Here is a 21,918-nt window from a genome sequence, read left to right as displayed (position 1 = left end):
CATTGGGTGCCCTGTGATCCATCCAATAGCTGACTGTGAGGCTCCACTTTTGTGTTTGCTAGGCTTCTGCATAGTCTCATAAGCTATATCTGGGTCCTTTCAGCAAATTCTTGCTAGTGTATGCAATGGTGTCAGCGTTTGGAAGCTGATTATGGGAAGGATCACCGGAAATGGCCGTCTCTAGATGGCCCATTCTTTTGTCACAGCTCCAATCTTTGTCTCTGTAACTCCTTCCATGGGTGTTTTGTTCCTAATTCTAAGAAGGGGAAAAGTGTCATAGCAGCCTTATTTATAAAATCCAGAAGCTGAAAAGAACCCAGATGCCCCTCAACAGAGGAATGGATACAGAAAATGTGGTACATTTACACAATGAAGTACTACTCAGCTATTAAAAAGAATGAATTTATGAAATTCCTAGGCAAATGGATAGACATGGAGGGCATCGTCCTGAGTGAGGTAACCCAATCACAAAAGAACTCACATGATATGTACTCACTGATAAGTGGATATTAGCCCAGAAACAGAATACCCAAGATATAAGATATAATTTGCAAAACACATGAAAGTCAAGAACGAAAACCAAAGTGTGGACACTTTGCCCCTCCTTAGAATTGTGAACAAAACACCCATGGAAGGAGTTACAGAGACAAAGTTTGGAGCTTAGAGGAAAGGATTGACCATCTAGAGGGCCCCCAATGGAGGAGCTACAGAAAGCACCCAAGGAGCTAAAGGGATCTGCAACCCTATAGGAGGAACTACAATATGAACTAACCAGTACCCCTGGCGCTCGTGTCTCTAGCTGCATATGTATCAGAAGATGGCCTAGTCGGCCATCAGTGGAAGAGAGGCTCATTGGTCTTACAAACTTTCTATGCCTCAGTACAGGGGAACGCCAGGGCCAAGAAGTTGGAGTGCGTGGACAGGGGAGTGGGGGGAGGGCATAGGGGACACTTGGGATAGCATTGGATATGTAAATGAATAAAATACCTAATAAAAATAATAATAATAAAAGAAAATATAATGCTTCCTCCTATCCAGTGTTGTCATCACCACCATCACCACCACTATAACCTCCACCATCACCACCACCATTGCTACCGCCATCATCATCATCATCATCATCATATATTGTGATTTTTGTCTTTGTGTCCCAAGAAATATCATGGCAGATTACTATAAGATATATGCAAAGCTTTAATTTCTAAAAATTTCAAATACTTCCAACTCTAATTTTGATTCTCTTGGAATCATCTAGTAGTTTAGTCACACCTCTCTAAGTTTTAGAGTAGCAGTTTTCCAACTTCCTGATTGTGTGACCCTTTAATATGGGTCCTCATGTTGTGGCTACACCCAATCATAAAATTATTTTGTTGCTACTTCATAAGTATAATTTTGCTACTGTTATGAATATTAAATATTTGATATTAAGGATACCTGATATGGGGCCCCCAAAGGGGTTACATCCCACATGTTGAGAACCACTGTTTAGAGGACCTGTGTGCTCTTTCTTTACAGCCTCAGTATTTCTCACTCACAGGAGTCAGATACCAGCTTTCTCCTTGTGTGATTTGTTTGGGTCTGTTTTTGACACAAGAGTTCATTTTGTCCAGTCTTGCCTGGAATTCATACATAGCTTTGACTGGCTTGACCTACTAATTTTCATGAGTGCTAGGATTACAAATTAAACCACCACAGTAGCAAATGGTGTTTGATATAGCAAATTCCTGTGAAAATAAAAGAGGAAGGGAGATGGTTATGCATTAGTTTTATCACAAATATATTGTTTATTTAAGTTTAACATAACAATAGCAAGGACTAGGAATTACTACTTCATTGTTGTAAATGATGAAGAGAGGCTCCTAAATAGCAAATAATTTGCCCAAGGTTTTACAGCTGGCAAGAAGCAGAATTAGATTCTCACAAAGACATGAATTAAAAGCTTGTGTTTCTTATTTGGCATTATGAAGTGTTTTGTGAAGAAGTTATCTATGAAACTAAATATCGTGTTCACATTTCCAAACCATCAATATCATCTTGGTTTCTATACACTCTGATTAGAATTCCGAGTATTTCTCAGTGAGCATCAGGACAACGTGGCTGCATAAATTGAACAGTGAAGTTAAAACCTGCAGAAATAACATAAGTATAAGTTGTATTGCTGTTTATGTGCGATACTCAGAAGATTCTGAATGAAATTAAAATGCATTTCACTGGTGTGTGGAATCATGAACATTTGTCAAAATTGTTTTGTACAAAATTCTCTAGCTTTTCACAGCTGTATAAATGCTCCAGCAAAGAAATGAGCACCGAGTGAATAAAAACAGATGTGGCATTTTGCGTATTATCAACAAAATCTCTCCTGTTTTCATCTTCCCAATGTCTTGCCCTAACTTCATTTATGACATAATTCTGTACATAAAAACGCAGGGAAAGTACTTGATACTGGCATGCCCCACAATGGCCTTAAGTACAGCACTGTGGTTACTTATATTTCTCTAGAGATAACCTTTGCACAGGAACTAATTTTCTAACTAAAACTCCAACCTTCCATGCAATGCACTCAATGCGACACCACCAAACATTCTCCTCTCTACTGAATGTAATTGAGTCAGAACATTTAAAAGCACCTGAAATGAATGTGCACTGAACAGTCTCCATTTTGATTCAGGAAATGGATTTAGGGAATTTTTCAATACCCTGTGAATTTTAAGGAGAGGAAATTACCTTTGGTTATTTAAAGTGAGAGAAGCCATGCTCAGAGCCTTAGGCCAATGTGTTATCATCAAGCCCAAGCTAGTTGAAAACGTCTGCCTCGGGAAAGTCACTAGTGGCTTGGCTTTATAAGTTGTGTTTTTGCAGTTCCTATTAAAATGCCACAGAGCGGATATTCTAGTGAAACTCCACATGGGTGCTCATCTTGAAAAGTTAACTGCTTTTTACTGTGTTTCTCCAACTGTTAGCCTTCCAGAGGGGAGCTATGCCAGTCTTAGACTAACTTGGAATAGCAGCTCCAATCACTTTAAGAGTTCACATAGAAATATATTTTGCAGCTTTTAATTGTTTCATATTTCTATGAGGATGCAATATGTTTTAGCAGACATCTCCATAAGTGACATGATTATTTTATTCTAATCTGAAAACCCAATTATCACCTTGTTGTGGAAGACAAGGAACAGCTTTAGAGGTAAACTAATATATCCTACCAGTGGGATGGTTTGTCACTTTTGAAATAATAGTCATCTTTGCTAATAATACTGCTCTAGAACTTCATTGAATGAAAAAGAGAAATGGAAACCCCTCATGCTGTTAGACATTAAAATGAACTTCCCACAGGTTTTTAAGGTGTTTACTACATGCTCAGTGTGTTGGATCATAAAGGGATGTGACAGCATTGACAACACAGAAGATCAAAAGCAAATGTGCTTCCTACCAGCTTTTAAAAGCAAGCAGATTTCACACACCACATAGATACATCATATGTGCAAATACACACAAATGGAAGAGCGTGCTGGATGCCTCAATAAGGAGAGATCACAACATACTGATAAATGGTAGGAAAAGAACCTGCATTTTTAGAATAAATAGTATTTTAATCACCTCAAATGAACAGTAGCCCACAGTTTCTGCTTGCAAGTAGCTTGTTTTTGTGCTAAAACTTTTTGCTTGCTTTCATAATGGCCATACAAGAAGAATTGAAATAACAAACATATCAAAGATAGAATGTAAAAACATATTTAAATAGAAGTTGGTATTTATTATATTAATAAAATCTGTCAAATATTATTCTAAAATTATAATTATATTGGAAATAAATTTAGCAGCATAGTGTGTCACAGGAATGCTATGATATAGTTAATTTCTCCATATATTTGCTTACAAAAAGTAAGAAACATTTTAAAGAATACACTCTGTTCCCATTAGAAAATAATCTCATACTTTGGCTTTTTTTATAGTTAGTAATGCTACAATTAAGTCAGTTTATCAACCCTAAGACTTTCATTTTGACTGCAGCAAAGCTCCTTCCACGTGTTAAGGCTGGCTTGTTCATCCAATGTGATCAAAGCTCTTTAATTAGTCAGTGGGGTGGGGTGCATTGATGTCCTTTGCCCTCCTGCTGCACACTGCTGAGACGTTGGCGCTTCATTACAGACTCTCAAGCATACTGGCTGGCATTCAAACACAACTCAGATTACACTTCGTTAGAAGAACTGCATACTTCCACATGAGAAGGACTACTGATGTAAATAATCTAAGTCCTGGCAACGCAACAACCAAACAATGAGTTTGCCAGTGAGCATATTCAGCAAGGACTCATCCAACATTCTCTAGCCCGCTGAACTACTGCAATGCTGAGTGCATATGCGCTCCCGCCCTCTGCTGGCTGGATTCTACAATTTCGCCAACGTATTAAAAATCTTTTAGAGACTTATAAAAAGTGACTTCCTTCCTTCCTTCCTTCCTTCCTTCCTTCCTTCCTTCCTTCCTCCTTCCTTTCCTTCCTTCCTTCCTTTCATTCCTTCCTTCCTTCCTTCCTTCCTTTCTCCCTCCCTTCCTTCTTCCCTCCCTCTCTCCCTACATCCCTTCCTCCCTCTTTCCCTTCCCTCTCTCCCTTCCCTTCCTTCCTTCATCCCTTCCTTTCTGATATCCTCACTCTCTCTTTTACATATTGAGAACTTACTAAAAATGTATATTTTAAATTGAATTCCAAAATGTATATACAATTACACCTTGAAGATCACAGTTAAATTACATCCCTACATTAATTATATTAAAATAACTGAAATTTTTGATTAATTTTTTTCCTTATTAATAAGAAACTCTTTTAAATAAACTATAACCAAATAATTCAAATACATTGTTTTTTGATCTATCAACTAAAAACGAACAATCACAAATAAACTTAATAATTTTTTTCAAAAACTATGAAATATAATTTAGCAACGATTTTAAGTGGATAACTTGAACATAACACATCAATTATATTTAAAATAACCAAATTAAGTTAAGTAACTTAGACCATGCTAAGTTCACTCCATGATGAATCACTCCAGTTTTGCAAATGATGGGACAAAAGTGACCCAATCATGGCAGTAGGTGATCGGCTCCAGCATGCAGATTACCTAATGACTGTTCAATACGGTTTGCTATCTGTAGCATTGGTATGGATGGTGCATCAATATCTCATATCCGCTCTTCCATAATACTTCATTAATGAAGATGTGTGTGTGTGTGTGTGTGTGTGTGTGTGTCAGAGAGAGAGAGAGAGAGAGAGAGAGAGAGAGAGAGAGAGAGAGGCAGACAGACAGAATGTATCACTAACACATATACAGGAATATATATGTATATACATTTTACACACAGACATGCATACATCACACACATTAATGTATATGCACACACACTGGTTTGGGTTTGAAATCTTATATACTTTTTTTTTTTTTTTTTGAGACAGGGTTTCTTTGTATATCCCTGACTGTCGGGGAACTCACTTTGTAGACCAGGCTGGCCTCGAACTCAGAACTCCGCCTGCCTCTGCCTCCCAAGTGCTGGGATTAAAGGCGTGTGCCACCACCACCTGGCTGAAATCTTATATACTTGAGGTTGACCTTGCTCTTATGATCTTCCTGCCTCTGACTCCCAAGTGCAGGGACTACAGACGTGCACCATCACACCTCGTTTTACTTGGCGGATAAAGATCAGATTCTGGGCTTTATGCTTGCTAGCCTGGCACTTTACCAACTGAGCAACACTCCAAACCATCATTAAGGGATTTATTAAGTGAAAAGGTAAAGATCTGCTGTCTGCTTTAGGCCTTTTGTTCCTACAGGATGGGCAAACACCTGGACATAAGTACTCAAGAGTCAGCTTCCAAGTGGTGTCAGCTGTCTGCATCCCTGTGAGGGTTTCTGCTTCTTACTGTTCACCAAGGATGATTACAAGTTTGGTCTTAATGATTAGCTCAGGTTTTCCAATGACAGTCACAGAAGTAGGACAAGGAAAGCATGGGAGAATCAGAGTCCTGGGAATAAGAATGGATGCATTGGAGAGGGGAAGCTAGATTTTAGCTGCAGTGATAATGTTGTGAATAGTGACTACTGACAACAGTACATACTGGTTGGTAATCACTATTAAAGGGTTCTTACTAGAGGGCAAAGTCAGAAGGTGGGTCCTCCTGAGAAACTGGACTGTGATACTCACATTAAGGTTTTATGCCTTTAATTTCTAAATCTTTCCAGAAATTTTAGCCATTTAAGAAACGCTTTCTCAGAGGTGAAGGAGAAGGGGTAATGGGGCGGGGAGAAGAACTCTGCAAAGGAGAACCAGGATGGGGGGCACTATTTGGGATGTAAATAAATAAAATAATTAATAATGATAAAGAAATAACTTCAAAAGTGATGTTTCCTTTCCATTTTAGAACTAATTCTGATCAATGCATAGAAGTAAGAGGTTTACTTGGGTACAATATGTACTTCACTTGCATTTGGTTCATGTAAAGTGCACACAAGAAAATGTAGACTTGAAAATGCTACATACATGAATATTTTTCTGTTCAAAGAACATTATCTGTAAGGAATCCTTTCTTTTTCTCACACAGAAAAACAGCCTTTCCATGTTAATATTTCAGAATGAACTTTGTTCAGACAGAAATTGATCCTTTGCATGCCTGTGTGATCACATATGTTCTAAAAGAAAGGTATTAGTAAGTAATACGTAGGTGGGGCCAGAAGCAGCCCAGAGCATCTAATTAGTTCCAATTAGACATGTCAGGGGATTACTTTCTAGGCAAAATTACCTTATAATGAGGTGATTAACCTCTTTGGAAATAGTTCAAGATAGACTTATTTTATATTTAATATGCCCTATAAAGAACTGTTACAACAGGGGTCCTCAAATTTTTCCCTGGGAGGATTTCTATGAAATATCAATTGATCTTATTCCTGAAAATCTACATGACTCCTTCATCATATTATTGATATAGTGAGAAGTCAGGTACTCTTCATGTAGAGATGAGAAGTCAGGTACTCTTCATGTCAAATCAACTCACTTAGATGACATTAAGATTATATACACTAAGAAAATAAGACTTGAACTCTAATCAATTACAAATGATGGCTCTAGACTACCCATGAACAAAAGAAGGAAACAATATTGCTCTCAACTTCCATCAAGGTAGTATAATCATTGGTAAAAGTTGGTTGTTCATTGTGTATTAGTTTAGACAGTTTCTTCCATGTCCAGGACACAATTTGATCTTGTCAACAACAGATTAGATCAGAACACAAGGAGGACTAAGTTCTGAGACTTTAGCACATCAAATATCTGATAAATTAGGGTTAGGGTGACTACAAAAAGGAGTTTTAATTGCTGCTTAAATTAGTTTCATTTCTTTTCATTTTAGGAGCTAATTTACTAATATGTACATATAGTAATGCAAGAATTAACTCTACATGCTAGAAGCTATTGCAAATTAAAGTCAATGTGTGGAACAAAGTGTAATTCATAAAAGCTCAGAGTAAATGCTAAATGAATTCAATAAATTAATTCCTAAGAAGAACTAAACCAAAACAAATACAAGAAACAAACAAAAACAAAAAACAAAAACAAAAAAAAATAAATACAACAAAACACACACATACACACATGTTAAAAATCTCGACAGAATATCCTGACCCATAACCTCTACAGAAGTCCTGTACTCTACCAGAGACCATGACAGTACCCCAAGTCAGACATGCCCACAGCTCAGCATTGCTACTCAGAGCACACATTGGCTCATAACTCCAAAAGAAGAGGCCAAACCAGTATCAGGAACCCCTAAAGTCCCTTGTTCTACTAGAGGCCACCCTAGTGCTCAGAACGCCAGAACCCCAGAGGCAATGCTATCATTCAAAACCCCAGAGTTTATTCAGACTGACAAAATTCTAAATGGGGAATGGTACAGGACAAGGGAACTCACTGGTCATTAGAACCACAGGGTACTCAGGCCAGAAGAACAGAAAGGAAACAGAAATCAAGGGGAATGAATTCAACAGAAATAAACTCAGAAATCAGCACATAAGCCTATAATTACCCCAAACTCAGTCTAGAAAGCTATAGTAATAAAGACCACATGGTATTGGGGAAAAATATACAGGATGACCATTTAATGGAAACAAGAACATAAAAAGCAAACCTACACACTTATGGACACCTGATTTTTTTATAAAGAAGTAAAAAATATACAATGGGAAAAGAAAGCATCTTCAACAAATGGTGCTGTACTATCTGGATGTCTGAATGTAGAAAATGTAAATAGATCTGTATTTTTCACCCCAAGCAAAAGTCCAAGTGAATCAAAAACTTCAACATAAAACCAGATACAATGAACCTGATAGAAGAGAAGGTGGGGAGTAGACTTAAATTCATTGACACAGAGACAATTTTCTAAACAGAAAACAAATAGAATGAACACTTTGATTGATAATTAATAAATGGGACCTTATGTAACTGAAAAACTCCTGAAAGACAAAGGACACTGTCAATTGGACATTGTCCTATTTTGATACTATCAAAAATACAGCCTATAGAATGAGAAAAAAAATTACCAGCTTGACTTCTGACATAGGACTAATATCTAAAATATATCAAGTACTCAAGAAAGTAGATAATAATCCAATTTAAAAAGAGGTACAGATCTAACCAAATGTTCATCAGAGGAAACTCATATAGCTGAGAAACATTTAAAGAAATGTTTATCATCCTTGGCTATCAGGGAAATGCAAATAAAAATGACTCTGTAATCCTCTTACACCTATCAGAATGGCTAAATGAAAATCACAAGTGACAGTTCATACTGGCAAGGATGGGGCAAGGGAATCACTCCTCCATTGCTGGTGGGAGGGCAAAATTGTACAACTACTTTGGCAATCAATATGACTTTTCCCAGTTTTCAAAAAATTGGGAATTGATCCATGTCAAGACTCAGCTATAGTACTTATTAGCTATAGTACTTATCACCCAAAGGATGCTCCATCGTACCACAAGGATATTTGCTCAACTATGTTCACAGCAGTTTGTTTGTAATATCCCGAATAGATAAAGAAAATGTGGCATATTTATACATTAGACTATTACTCAACTGTTAAAAGCAATGACATCATGAAAATTTCAGGCAAATAGATAGAACTAGAAAAAATAATCCTGAGTGAGGTAACCCATGTCCTTAAAGACAATGATGGTATGTACTCACTATTAAGTGGATATTAGATGTAAAGATAAGCATGCTACAATTCACAGAACCAAAGATACTAAGTAACAAGGAGGGCTCCAGAGGGGTCACAGAAATCTCCCTAGAAATGGAAAATAGAATAGAGATTGTGGATGGTCTGAGAGCAGGTAGGGACTAGAACAGGAGTGGTCAGGTCAGGAGAGGATAGGTGAAGAGAGTGATGGAAGAGATGATTGGAATTAGCCTGGGTATTTGGAGGAAAAGGGAGAAATCCAGTATAGTAGAAACTCCAAGTGATTCATGAGACTGACTCCAGTAAAGACTCCTAGTGATGGGAGATAAAGAGCCTGAAGTGGCCATCTTCTCTAACCTGGCATGTGTTCCTCTGGAGAGATTGAAGTACCCATCCAGTGGCCTTAGTTAGTTTGGGGTTCATTGCTGTGAAGAGACACCATGACCAAGGCAACTCTTATAAAGGCAAATATTTAATTGGGGCTGGCTTACAGTGTCAGAGGTCTAGTTCATTTTCATCATGGAGGGAAGCATGGGAGTGTGCAGGCAGACAAGGAGCTGGAGGAGCCAAGAATTCTCCATCTTGGTCCAAAGGTAGCCAGGACACTTTGCATTGGACTCACTAAATTTGAGCATATATATGACGCTTCGAAGCACCATCTCCACAGTGACAAATTTATTCTAACAAGACTACACTACTTCTAGTAAGGCCCCACCTCTTAATAGTGCCATTTAAGATGGGTCAAGCATATTCAAACCACCACACAAGCCACAGAACCTTTGACCTACAAGGCATATGTGCAGATGTGCTGGAGTAAAAGTGGTGTAGAACTTGTGGCAGTGGACACCCAAAGATTGGTCCAGCTTGTGACCAAAGCCAAAAGAGAAATCCAACCCCTGACATTGCCTGGAGGGCCAGGAACGGGACCTAAGACAGAGCTAGATACAATAAAAAGGTCAATGAAATTATTCTTATTAATATTCTGCTGTACTCATTGACTAGAGCCTAGCATAACTGTCATCTAGAGACTTCATCCAGGAACTTAGGGGAGCAGATTTCAGAGGCCACACAGCTAAATAATTGTTTCAGAATTTATTTAATCAAATTCAGAGGAACAACTTTTCAATCATGCATTACTTGACGGTGTTACATTAGCTTGGCATAATCAACTAATCTGGGCTCAAATGGACTCACAGAGACTGAACTAACAATCAAGGAACCTACATGGGCCTGACCTAGGCTCCTTGAATTTATGTTATGGTTGTATAGCTTAGTCTTCTTGTGGGACTCCTAATAGTTGGTTCTGGGACTGTCATTGACATTTAGTAAGCATGAAATAAATAGCTATGGAAGATGAAGATATATAAATACATAATTATCATATTAAGGAAAAAACTTGAATACTTCTTTAATATTTCAAAATGTATTTAATTAACTTTTCAATGGTGTGTTGAAGTATAGAATTACCTGGTGGTGTTTAGTTTTGACATTACTCAAACTTTTTTTCTAGGGTGCCAGGAATCAAATGTTAGTGGTAGCTGCTAGGCTAGTACACTATACACCATGTCACCCCCAAGTCACTAAAGCTTTCTGTTATTTCAAATCCATATTTTATATGAAAATCTCAACTAGATATTTTTCTGTTTAGATAAGAAGTAATAATCCTCTGTTTTATTATTTTTTCCTTTGCAGTTTTTTTTTTTTTTTGTCTATAGCAAAGAAGAAAGATTAGGATAGATTTTGTTTTACTGTTCTTATCTTGGACATTATAATTTCCAATATTTAATGGGTTACAGAATGTAAAGAATAATGTACTTTCTCAGTTAAGGTGGGATAAACACTATCCACCCAGCTCAAAGAACATGTACCTGTAATTTGGCAGTTTGAAAATCAATAAGTATGATTTATGAGCTATTTATTTTGACTAATTAAATATTGCTACAGTAATATATCTTTTCAGATGGATAACGTTTATTTAGAGTTAAATTTTTCTGGCTTTTGTAAATAGATGAATACCATGTTATTCGGTTTACAAAATGAAAATATACACATATGTAGACATATGTGTATAATATGTAGGAGGTGATACTTTGTACACTATACTTTGTAGTATAGTGCCACATAACAATTAGTCGGTAGCTGATAATTATACTTTGCTAGCCAATTAAATTGAGAATAAGAAGTAAAAACTAATAGATAAATGTGAAATAGTTTCTTTTCTTGTTGTCATAAAATAACTCACAACAAGATACAACTTAAGGGAGAGTTTCTTTAGTTTACACTACAAGAGAATAGTTCCATACAGTGAAGTTCTAATAGCAAGGAGATAATACACCTGGGCAAATTAAGTCTATAATCAGGAAGCAGAAAGTAATGAGATTGATGCTAAACTAATATTTCTTTTTTTCTATAGCCTGTGGATTCATACTACCAGAGTTTAGACTTCCCACTTGACTTGCCTCATGTAGAAAATCCCTTACAGACATGCCCGGAGATTCATCTTTTAAGTTGGTTATTGTATCACCAAGTGATAATATAAACTGTCATAGTTTCAACACTTGTCGACTTAATAGTTCCCTGAATGAGTTTTAGGCTGTAAGTATTCACCTATAAGCTCCTGATTATTGCATAATGCAACAGTTCCAATGCTGTTAAAAATGGAAAAATATAATTCCTTCTGAGACTTGGGAAATTTCTTATCTGAGCATCTGTCTAATAAAATAGGCTACATATTTCCAACTTGCAGTTGCACAGAGTAATCAATCTTATTCCAAAAGGAAGGAAGGGAGGCACATGAAGGAAAGAGCAGACCAAAGTAAGACCAATAGTGAAATCAAGAAAAGCTACAGCTCCCAGTAAGGTTTCTGGTGCTCATGATAGAATTGTCTGGACCCCAAAGGGTCCAGGTAGTCCCAGATGACTAGCATTTTGTCTGAAGCACATGTAGACCATTCCTTGGGGAACATGTAATGCTTTTCTCCTCAATGCATTGGAGATCCCACTGCAGGACAAGTTTCGTTGTCGTGGATTTACATAGTGGTCTCTCAGGCCTTGACGGTGGGAACTAACGCTGCCAATCATTGCCAAGGGTTAGGGCCTCTCTGAAACCATGGAGTAAGACTCAATGATCAACTTATGCTTCATGTCTTTAGAGCTTCTTTACCAGCTGCAAACTCTTTGATACCCCTCCCTCAAACCAGCTCCAAACACTTAAGGACAATATGGTCAGGTTTACCAGAGCAATGGCTCCATTTCCATTATCTGGAGTTTACAGTATTTACTTTCTGCATTAATGTGATAGAATGTTTGCCCAAAAGCAATTTTATGAAGTAAGGGTTTATTTTGCTTTACTGTTCAAGGGAATACAGAACATAAGGACATAGGAGGTATGGGGATAAGAGGGGGAGACAGCTTGTCCCACTGAGTCTGAAGTTAGGAAGCAGAGAGATGGAAGCTGGTAATCAACTAGATTTCTTCTTATGTAGTCTAGGAAACTACCTCTTCAAACGATGTCACTTAAATTTGTATGAGACCTTGCACCTCCCTTATCCTAATCTAGAAAATATCCTCCAGATATACTAATAAATTTTGTCCTCAGGGCAACTCTAGATCCTGTAGTTAAGAAAACGATGCTTCATTGTATAAATCAGAGAGCAGATGCTTTCAAGGTTCACTGCACGAGGAAAACTGTTAACCATTATAACCATTTATCATAGTGTTTCCTAACTGGTCCCCTTAGTTCATTCCAAGAAAGTTATTTTAGATATAATACATTAAAATGTGAATTAAAACACTTCTGGTTAATGAATTCTATGAACTCAGGTGAAAGGAAATGTCTGAAATATTACCAAAACTCTGGCAGAGAAGGTTCCACCTGACGTGTTATTTCTTATCATTGTTCAGTCGTCTTGCTTCTGAAACTTAAAATATTTTTTTCTGAAAATATTATGTCCATATAAATATCATTTTAATGGAAGCAACTTTATAGTGACTAGTGAACAATTAATAAAAAGAATTCTTAAGAACAAGAATTTAAAGTACTCTAAATATAACCAGAAGAGGTGAACTATCTGTGAAATCACAACAGCTTGAAAAATGATTGTAGACGCTAACAGTTAAGTTATATTTATATTTTAAATACCAATATTATATAACATATGGTTTTAAATTGTATTAACATGTGTACTTCAAACACTATTTTGCCTTGAGTTTAAATCTGAGAAGTCTTTATATATTTTCAGCTTTATTTTAAACTTTAGAAAGGCAGACAGTGTGTTATATTTTAACAGTTAACTTAGATCTATCTAGGAACTTGGAAAGGATTAGATATAAACCTTGCAAAGTACACTTTTTTTAAGCAAATTAAAATTATCTTTTAAAATTATTTTGTTTCCTAGCATAAGAAGCATAGGTAATCCAAATTATATATATATATATATATATATATATATATAATTTTCCTTAATATAGTTTTAAAAATATGATGTTCTATGTAACATAAATGTATTTCAAAGTGAGCATGCTGGAATATGGCATTAATGGTAGACAACTTAATGTGACAAGAGCTTTGATCCGAAACACTTTTACTAGTATCACTTCAAAAAGCATATTTGAAAATATGAAATTATACTGTGGCTGGACTTGCCTCAGTGCTGAAATTAGATATCTGCCCTGTTCCATTAAATTATTTTATGTGCAATTTACTTTTTCAGGAAAATGTTAATATCTTAAATTTTTATATTAGTGCTTTGAGAGTTGCCTAAATGTTTGGGACTTTAAATAAAAAAAAAAACACCTAAAAATTATAGGCTGGATTGTACATATCTAATTGACTTGAATCTGTAGAGATGGGTTCTGTTATAAAGCATTTTATTAATTGTATATTCAGTCTATACACCTAAGATTATTTACATTTTTCAAAATTTTGATCTCTGAATTGAAGAAATCTAATGAAATTGAAATATACAAATAAAAGCTTGAAAGTATAGAACAACAATCATTTTTATAGTAGACATACATAATAAAATAAATATTTTAAAAATAAAAACTAGAAAGAAAACATCAGAGTACATGTCTTGTTTTACTGCCTTTTTGACAGGAATCTCCTGATTCCTGTCTCCACATACCTTTGAACTTGTCTAAAAACAATTTCCTCCACCAGCTCATAGCTTCCTTAAAGTCAAGAACCTGTTTAGACACTACTGTAGCAGAGCACACAGCTAGCAAATCTGCATCTTATGGTTTCTCTTTACATGCCATTCTTTATTAACAAATGATAAGTTTCATAGCAGGGAGGTAACCGAGTCAGTAAATGTTCTCCATAATAGCATGAGAACTTGAGTTCAGATTCCATGTGAAAGACCAAAAGATTAGCATTGTTGAATGTGTCCATCAGTGCAGTGCTAGTGAGAATGGAGGCAGGCCATCCCATGATCTTACTGTGCAGCTAGTCTAACCAATCAGTGATCTCCAGGTTCAGTGAGGAGCACTGAAGTCTTTAAAAAGAGATCCAGGAGACATCAAGGAGAAGCTAAAACCAGCAGGTGATATTCTTGAGATGGTTTTGCCATGGACTGCCCAGTTAATGACAGATTTGCGACTATAGGCAAGGCTCAGTAGAATTTTATTTCAGGAAAGATTCCTGCTAGTTATATGCTTTTCCTGTTATTATTAAATATATATAACAATCAATGGACATTAACCCATTCTTTTTAATAGATTTCTGCAAAACAATAAAGACGTACTGTCATATAGTGATGCTATATAGACATATAGATGACTTCTTAATTCTTAATGATGATCTTATAAGAATTCCTAAATTATATTAGTAATTATCAATTTCTTTCATGATAGGATGGCTATTAAATCTTTTCTGATATCAAAACTACATTGAGAATTCTGTCAGGCTTCAAGTGTCACTAGTTAATTGATTTTGATATAGTAAACAGGCATTTACCACTTAGAGCACATTCTAAGAGGTTGTAAAACCATTAAACAAAGGTTATGAAAAGGATACTGAGAATTTACTATAGGTTCAAGGACAGATGATAAAATATTGACTGGGTTTATCTATATAACCCTTATTAATAACGTAGTCACAAAAGTTATAATTTTTAACTCTTTATGAATTTGTAGAGCTAGAGATAGATGGTGAATGTTTAGCCAGATAATTACTCTTAATGGATATACATGTAAACATTTTCTGTTGTAAAATTATTTGATATATGATTTAAATTTATGTGTAAACTTGTTACCATGTGTTCATATAGCCTGAAAGAAAGAGATTCCAGTCCTTGGTGGGAATACCTAGGCCACATCAAGTTCCTACTACCATGCATTTTATTATCCTCTCTTTCCACTTCACTAAGCTTGTGTGAAGAAAATCTGGTTATACACTATAGGTTTACACAGGGGCCATTAGAAGCATATATCAAGAGAGTGATGTGAGACAGATAGACAGAGTAGGAATGGGAGGAAAGTCTTATTACTCAGACCAGTTCTACCGGTGAGTACTATCAGGCATGGGTTAGGTAACACTTAAAAATGATGTCCTAGTCGGCCATCACTGGAAAGAGAGGCCCATTGGACTTGCAAACTTTATATGCCCCAATATAGGGGAATGCCAGGGCCAAAAGAATGGGAATGGGAGGGTAGGGGGGCGGTATGGGGGACTTTTGGGATAGCATTGGAAATGTAATTGAGGAAAATATGTAATAAAAAAAAAAGACATGAAAGCATAAAAAAAAATGATGTCCTTCCTTAGATAGCAGACAGTAGCACCTGATAGATCCAATTATCACTCAATAACATAGGTTATACTCTTTTCTATGTATTAGTTGCTGGTCAGTAAAATGGCTTAGTGTGTCCAGACATATCACCCTCAGTAGGGTAACCCAGTCACAAAAGAACACACATGGAATGTACTTACTGATAAGTGGATATTAGGCAATAAGCTCAGAATACCCATGACACAACTCACAGACCTTATGAAGCTCAGGAAGAAGAAAGACCAAAGTGTGGTGATGGCTTTGTAACTTTCCTTTTGTAGTACAGTTTGAGATCAAGTACTCTGGTGTCTCCAGCATTGCTGTTTTTTCCCCTAGGATTATTCTGGCAGTTTAATTCCTTCTTTGCTGCAATATGGAATGTAGGATACAATTCTTCTATCTAGTTTCTGCAAAGAAGGTCATTGCAATTTTGTTGGAGATTCCATTTAATCTGTAATCCATGGGCATGTGAAGTCTTTTCATCATCTAGTGTTTCTCATTTTCTTTCTCCAGTGTTTAGAGGACATTTGTATCATCAGGCAGGGTTTTATTCCCTAGGGGTTAATGTATTTATTTTGAGGCTAACATGAATGTGGTTTTTCCCTCTTCATTCTTTTTTATTATTGCTATGCAAAAAGCGTTGGATTTCTGTATGCTGACTCTGTGTTCTGCTAGTTTATTAGACCTGAGAGTTTTCTGCTGCTGATATTTTTGGTCTTTTAAGTATAAGATATTATAATATATTGAAATTTTTAATTAATTAGAAGAAATAAAGAAATCCTCAGACACATATGACTTACCAAAATTAAATCAAAGAGCTAGAAATACTAGAAGAAATTTACCATCAGCAATGAGATTGAACCAGTAATATGTTTTCTCAGAAAGAACACCCTTGGGCCATATTGACCCATAGCAGAACTCTTCTAAAACTTAAAGAAGTGCTCATACCAATAAGGCCTCAAACTACTCCTTCAAATGTGAAGGGAGTATTACAATTCTCATTTACCAAGTTGGTATTTTCCTAGCACCAAAACAAAATAAGCATGTAATTACCACAATAACAACAAACAATAGGAAATTGTATAACTTTTTGATAGGAGATAGAAGAAACACCTTTCTATAAGCTCATAAATTATTTGTAGTAGAAGAAACAACTCAATGAAATACCTGAAATGTGTATTAAAATGGTTTGTTTTACAACATATTTAAATGACCTTAATAACAATTAGATATGAAATAAATAATTATGATACTGTTTTTAAGATTATTCAATAAATAGTACTCTCAAGTCTACAGTTTAAGAATATTTAATTTTTGAAATATTTTATAGCATTTATCTTATAAACTTGTTTACATGCAAAAAAATGATGTCATCTCTTATTATATGATGTATTAGCATAGACCCAAGAACTTACAGGATTATTTACCAAATTACATGTGTTCACAGACAATTATCTGCTTAGCCAATACAGAGAATGCTAATATATAAAGCAATAAAATGTCTACACAGCTATACAGATTATCGGTTTCGTACTTTAAGGAATGCCAAGTGAATATGGTATAAGAAAAACTGAATGTGATTCACTAATTTTGTCCCATCTTTGTATGGTAGAAGCCAGTTTGCCCTTAAAGAATTATAGGTAAAGTGCCAAGCTTTTCCTGTTTTTTGAGTAAGGAAAAATGTCACTGTCTACAACTTATAGCAGGAATATTTTCCTATTGATATTATTGGGAAGGCAATTTATACTGGCATTTATTTGAAGCTAACATGGGATACTGACCCCAGAGGGTAGATGCCTGAGATATCTATGTAAATAAGAACACTGAAAATTACCAAATCAAAGCTCCATGTTTTGCCTTGGAATAAAGGATGATCAGCATTTACATACTAAGCCATGTAAAGGCTTATATTGTGTAAAATTTGTATATTATTTGGTAACTTCCAACATATACTTGAAGTATTTACTTTTGTTTTGTTTTTTTGGTTTTGTTTTTTGTTTTTTGTTTTTGTTTTTGTTTTTGTTTTTGTTTTCGAGACAGGGTTTCTCTGTTTAGCTCTGGCTGTCATGGAACTCACTTTGTAGACCAGGCTGGCCACGGACTCAGAACTCCACCTGCCTCTGCCTCCTGAGTGCTGGGACTAAAGGCGTGCGCCACCACCCCGGCAAAGTATTGACTTTAAACATGTGAAATTGAAATAGACATGATCCTGCACTATAGCCCCATTAAAACCAAAGAAGAAAAAAACTGATTCATTTCTACTTTCATCTTAATGTAAACATATATTTTGAATTTCATTCAGTACTTACATAGGAAGGGTCTAATATACATAGTGATCTTCTGTAAGGACATAGTTATCCATAACAATCTTAATTGCAAAGCCATCATTGGTTGCCTTACCGGCTGTTGAATTTCTCTGGGTGCTTTTCTCTCATGATGTGGAATCTGTGTGCAATGGAGGCATCCTAAAAGAAGAAATGGAGGAGTGATAGTTGTGATTTTTTATCTTATAGAAATATAAATTAACAAACAAGATTATATATCATTTCATTCTTTAAAATATTATTGACAGGATGTTCTGAAATTAGATGTAAAGTCTAGAAGAGTATGACTACATAATCATTCCAAAACCTTTCAGTTGTCACATTTATATAAGAAATTGATTTCTATATAAATTAGATATCTTTTAATTCCTAGTTTTTGTTCCATGCTTAGATTCTTCTTAAAGGAGCATATTTTGTCATAATGTCAAAGAGTAGTTGAACATGTTCCTAAATAAGAGTAAAAAGGATGGTTTAAGTTGAAAAATTATCACATCAAGATGTTCTTGCTCCTTTGAGATTGATTGTGGGTAAAAGTACAATGAGAACCTAGTGATCTAAGAAAGCAGTGTAATGATTTGTTTCAGACTTTGCTCAGTATGCCCTGATATGTAATTAATAACTGGTCATAACACACACAGCTTTCTGACCCATCTCCTATAATGGAGAAAACCAACAGAGCAAGGTCACCAAGACTTGGTGACAAATATAACTCATCTCTCAGATGCTAAATACCATGGTTCTGAAGCCTAATGGGTGCCACTTTCTTTTTGTTAATCCAATTTCTCTTTAATAGAAGAATCTAACAGAATGTGTGATATTGGTGGAGGACTGTGACTCAAGCTTTGGAGCATAGACTATTAAATCCAATACTAAGCAGTCTTATTATTTCAACCGAGGAGATATTTTCCCATTTTCGGCTACATATAATTAATCACTCAAATGAGAGACTAATATATTTACCAATCATTAATAGAAAAGAGCTTTTGTGATTGAATGACAACTTTGCTTCACACTGAAGACAAAAGGAAAAATAAAACTAACTCAAAAGAAGTAAAGAACTTGTGAATTTGAAAGAATCTTGAAAACACTAATCAAGGATTAAGAGTCTAATGAATGAAATGAAAAAGCTAATGTGTTTGCTCATACATAACAAAGCACAAGGACTAACGAGAGGGACCAAGAGCTGCAGATGGCAGAGTCTTTCTCTGCAAGACAGAGCAAGCTACAGCTATTTATATACATTTTATACACTATCAATTGTCAAGTAATGGAGTTATTTTGCAAGAAAAAGGACACAACTGTATAGATAGAATAACATAGAAACATCACTTATAATAAAATTTACTTATAACATTCTCCACGAATTGATGTTTCTAATAAGCAATTTTGAAACAAAAATAAAACATGGACAATATGGTTCACTTATTTTTGGTCTAATAGACTGCATATTTTGTAACAAGTATTATAAATACTCACTAAGAAGTCAATGTAACATTAAGATTATGTATTTTTCTTATAATGCTATACAATTATGCAGAAACTTAAAGCAAGCTATTGGTAGTATACATGTTCCTTGATATGTAATTGTTTTTTTAAAAAGCACCAGTCTTAACTTTATTTCTACTAATACAAAATGAACTTGGAGTACCAACTAGCTGTGTAAATCCAGCAAACAGTTACACAAAGGCAAAAAAAAGAGACTCAATGCCTAAGAGAGTGAAGTGCCAATATGTCTTGTCAATTTGGAGAATACCATTGAAATACTTTTATTTGAATTATTTGTATCTTCCAGTTATAGTTCACTTAGGATGATTTTCTTTAAAGTATATATTTTTGCAATAAAAATCTTGTCCTGGAAATATAAGATAATCTAGGTAGGAAAAGAGAAAGGAAAAGAAATGGAAACCAAAGAACATTTAAACAGATAGGAATACATTTGAGGAAATTCCTTATGTAGAACATTACCATGCCCACTAGCCAGTGATAAACTTAGTATTATCTCTATATCCAGGACACTCAGAAAATTGAAAAGGAGAGGGAAATAAAGCCTGGGTGCAACCCAGGCAAGCTTTTGCCCTTTCAGTAGATTCCACTGCAAAGAGAGCTGGCCTTCTGAGTGTGGTATTGATACTGGACAATGACAGCAGGTGTTCATTTGGAGGAGAATTGAAACCAAACTTGCTAAGGATCCTGTCCCTCTGGCACTATTCCAAGGGGACTGAAGAAATACTGCCAGCTGTTGCCAACTTGCTTAACAGCCATTGTTTTAGAGACACTTAGGGTTCTCTAATGAGAGATCACTTAAGAAAATTCAAAGAGAGCATTTTAATTTTACCCTTTCTACCTCTATGTATTGTCATTCCTAGGGAACAAAAAACAAATCAGCTTAACTTCCTAGCATACATAAACTGAATCCAGATCAGTTTTTCAGTTCTAGGCCCCATGCCTGTCAACAAATTGGTTTTTCACCTAGAGTTAAAGCCGCCATATTTTTAAAGAAAATATATCCACTCTGTTGCAGTGACGATTAAACACAGTGATTCCATACAACTACAACATAATTTATTTACAAATGATACTCATGTGGTTCATGAACATGCTAGAATGTCCCTGAAAGTAAACTGGATGAAAAGCATGCTTAGTGTTGCCTAATATATATGTATATATATATATATATATATATATATATATATATATATTCCATTAAGTTGTTCTTATATCCTTAACATAAAAGTTTTATTTTATATTAATTGATTTTAAGAAGAAAAATGAAATATATCAGCTCTATTAAAGCAAAATAAATGTAAGTTTCACAGTTTTATTTAAACTGTAGTTTCTGTGTGATTTTGAATAGATATAGTTACACCTATATAAGTGTATATAAAGTGAAAGAATTGCTCGTTATGAAAGAGTCAGCTTCTACTCATATCTATCATAACTATTCTTTCCTTTATGTTCTTCTGCAGTATTAATTCTGTTCTTATGTTGTCACTATTATTAAAAATAAATTACCCTAATTTAGCAAGTACTTTGTATAAGATGATGGAAAATTATTATTAACATTTCATTATTTTTAATATTGTAATTTGCCATAATTTGGTCAGTTCAGTGAAGCTGGTCATATCCATGTCATTCACTGTTACCATGTTACAGAAAAAGGTGACACTTTCATGTGAGATAAGAATTAAGAATTATATGTAACTTAAATCCTGACATTTCATCCCCTCCTTAAATTAACTCTGTCTGTGATGGGCCCTTAGGGAAGGTGATCACTATAACCTGAGAGAAAGGAACACGTTATTATGACTTCAATGAAACTGAACATGTTCTTGAAGTACTTGCATCATTGAAATTGGCAAAAAAAATCACTTTGTAAGGATGACTATGGAAAATTATATATGATATGTCAAATACTGGAGTATGTAACTGAGGCTTATTGATACTCAAGTCTATAGGTAAAACGTCAGGGGTTGGTTACCAGACAGCAGAGAGAATAATATAGAGCCTGTGACCACGAGAGGAAAAATATTCACCCCAAGGCAACTTTTGATGAAGATATTCAAGAACATTACAATATTAATTTTCAACTTCCACATTTTGTATTTC

The 21,918-nt window shown here is 35.2% G+C and overlaps 1 protein-coding gene across 7 annotated transcripts in view; it reads right to left on the bottom strand.

Moving 5' to 3' along the window:
• Dgkb (diacylglycerol kinase beta) overlaps positions 1-21,918 on the bottom strand; it is a 710,085-nt gene that overhangs the window by 264,132 nt on the left and 424,035 nt on the right. For all 7 annotated transcript variants that reach the window (XM_029484790.1, XM_021178688.2, XM_029484791.1 and 4 more), the window contains one exon: positions 18,389-18,453. In XM_029484790.1, the coding sequence (XP_029340650.1) occupies positions 18,389-18,453 (65 nt within the window). The remainder of the gene's footprint in view (positions 1-18,388; positions 18,454-21,918) is intronic.

The sequence above is a fragment of the Mus caroli genome, chromosome 12 (assembly GCF_900094665.2).
Source record: "Mus caroli chromosome 12, CAROLI_EIJ_v1.1, whole genome shotgun sequence".
NCBI classification, from domain to species: domain Eukaryota; kingdom Metazoa; phylum Chordata; class Mammalia; order Rodentia; family Muridae; genus Mus; species Mus caroli.
The sequence above is the reverse complement of the archived record's forward strand: the minus strand, read 5'-3'. Positions and strand labels throughout refer to the sequence as shown.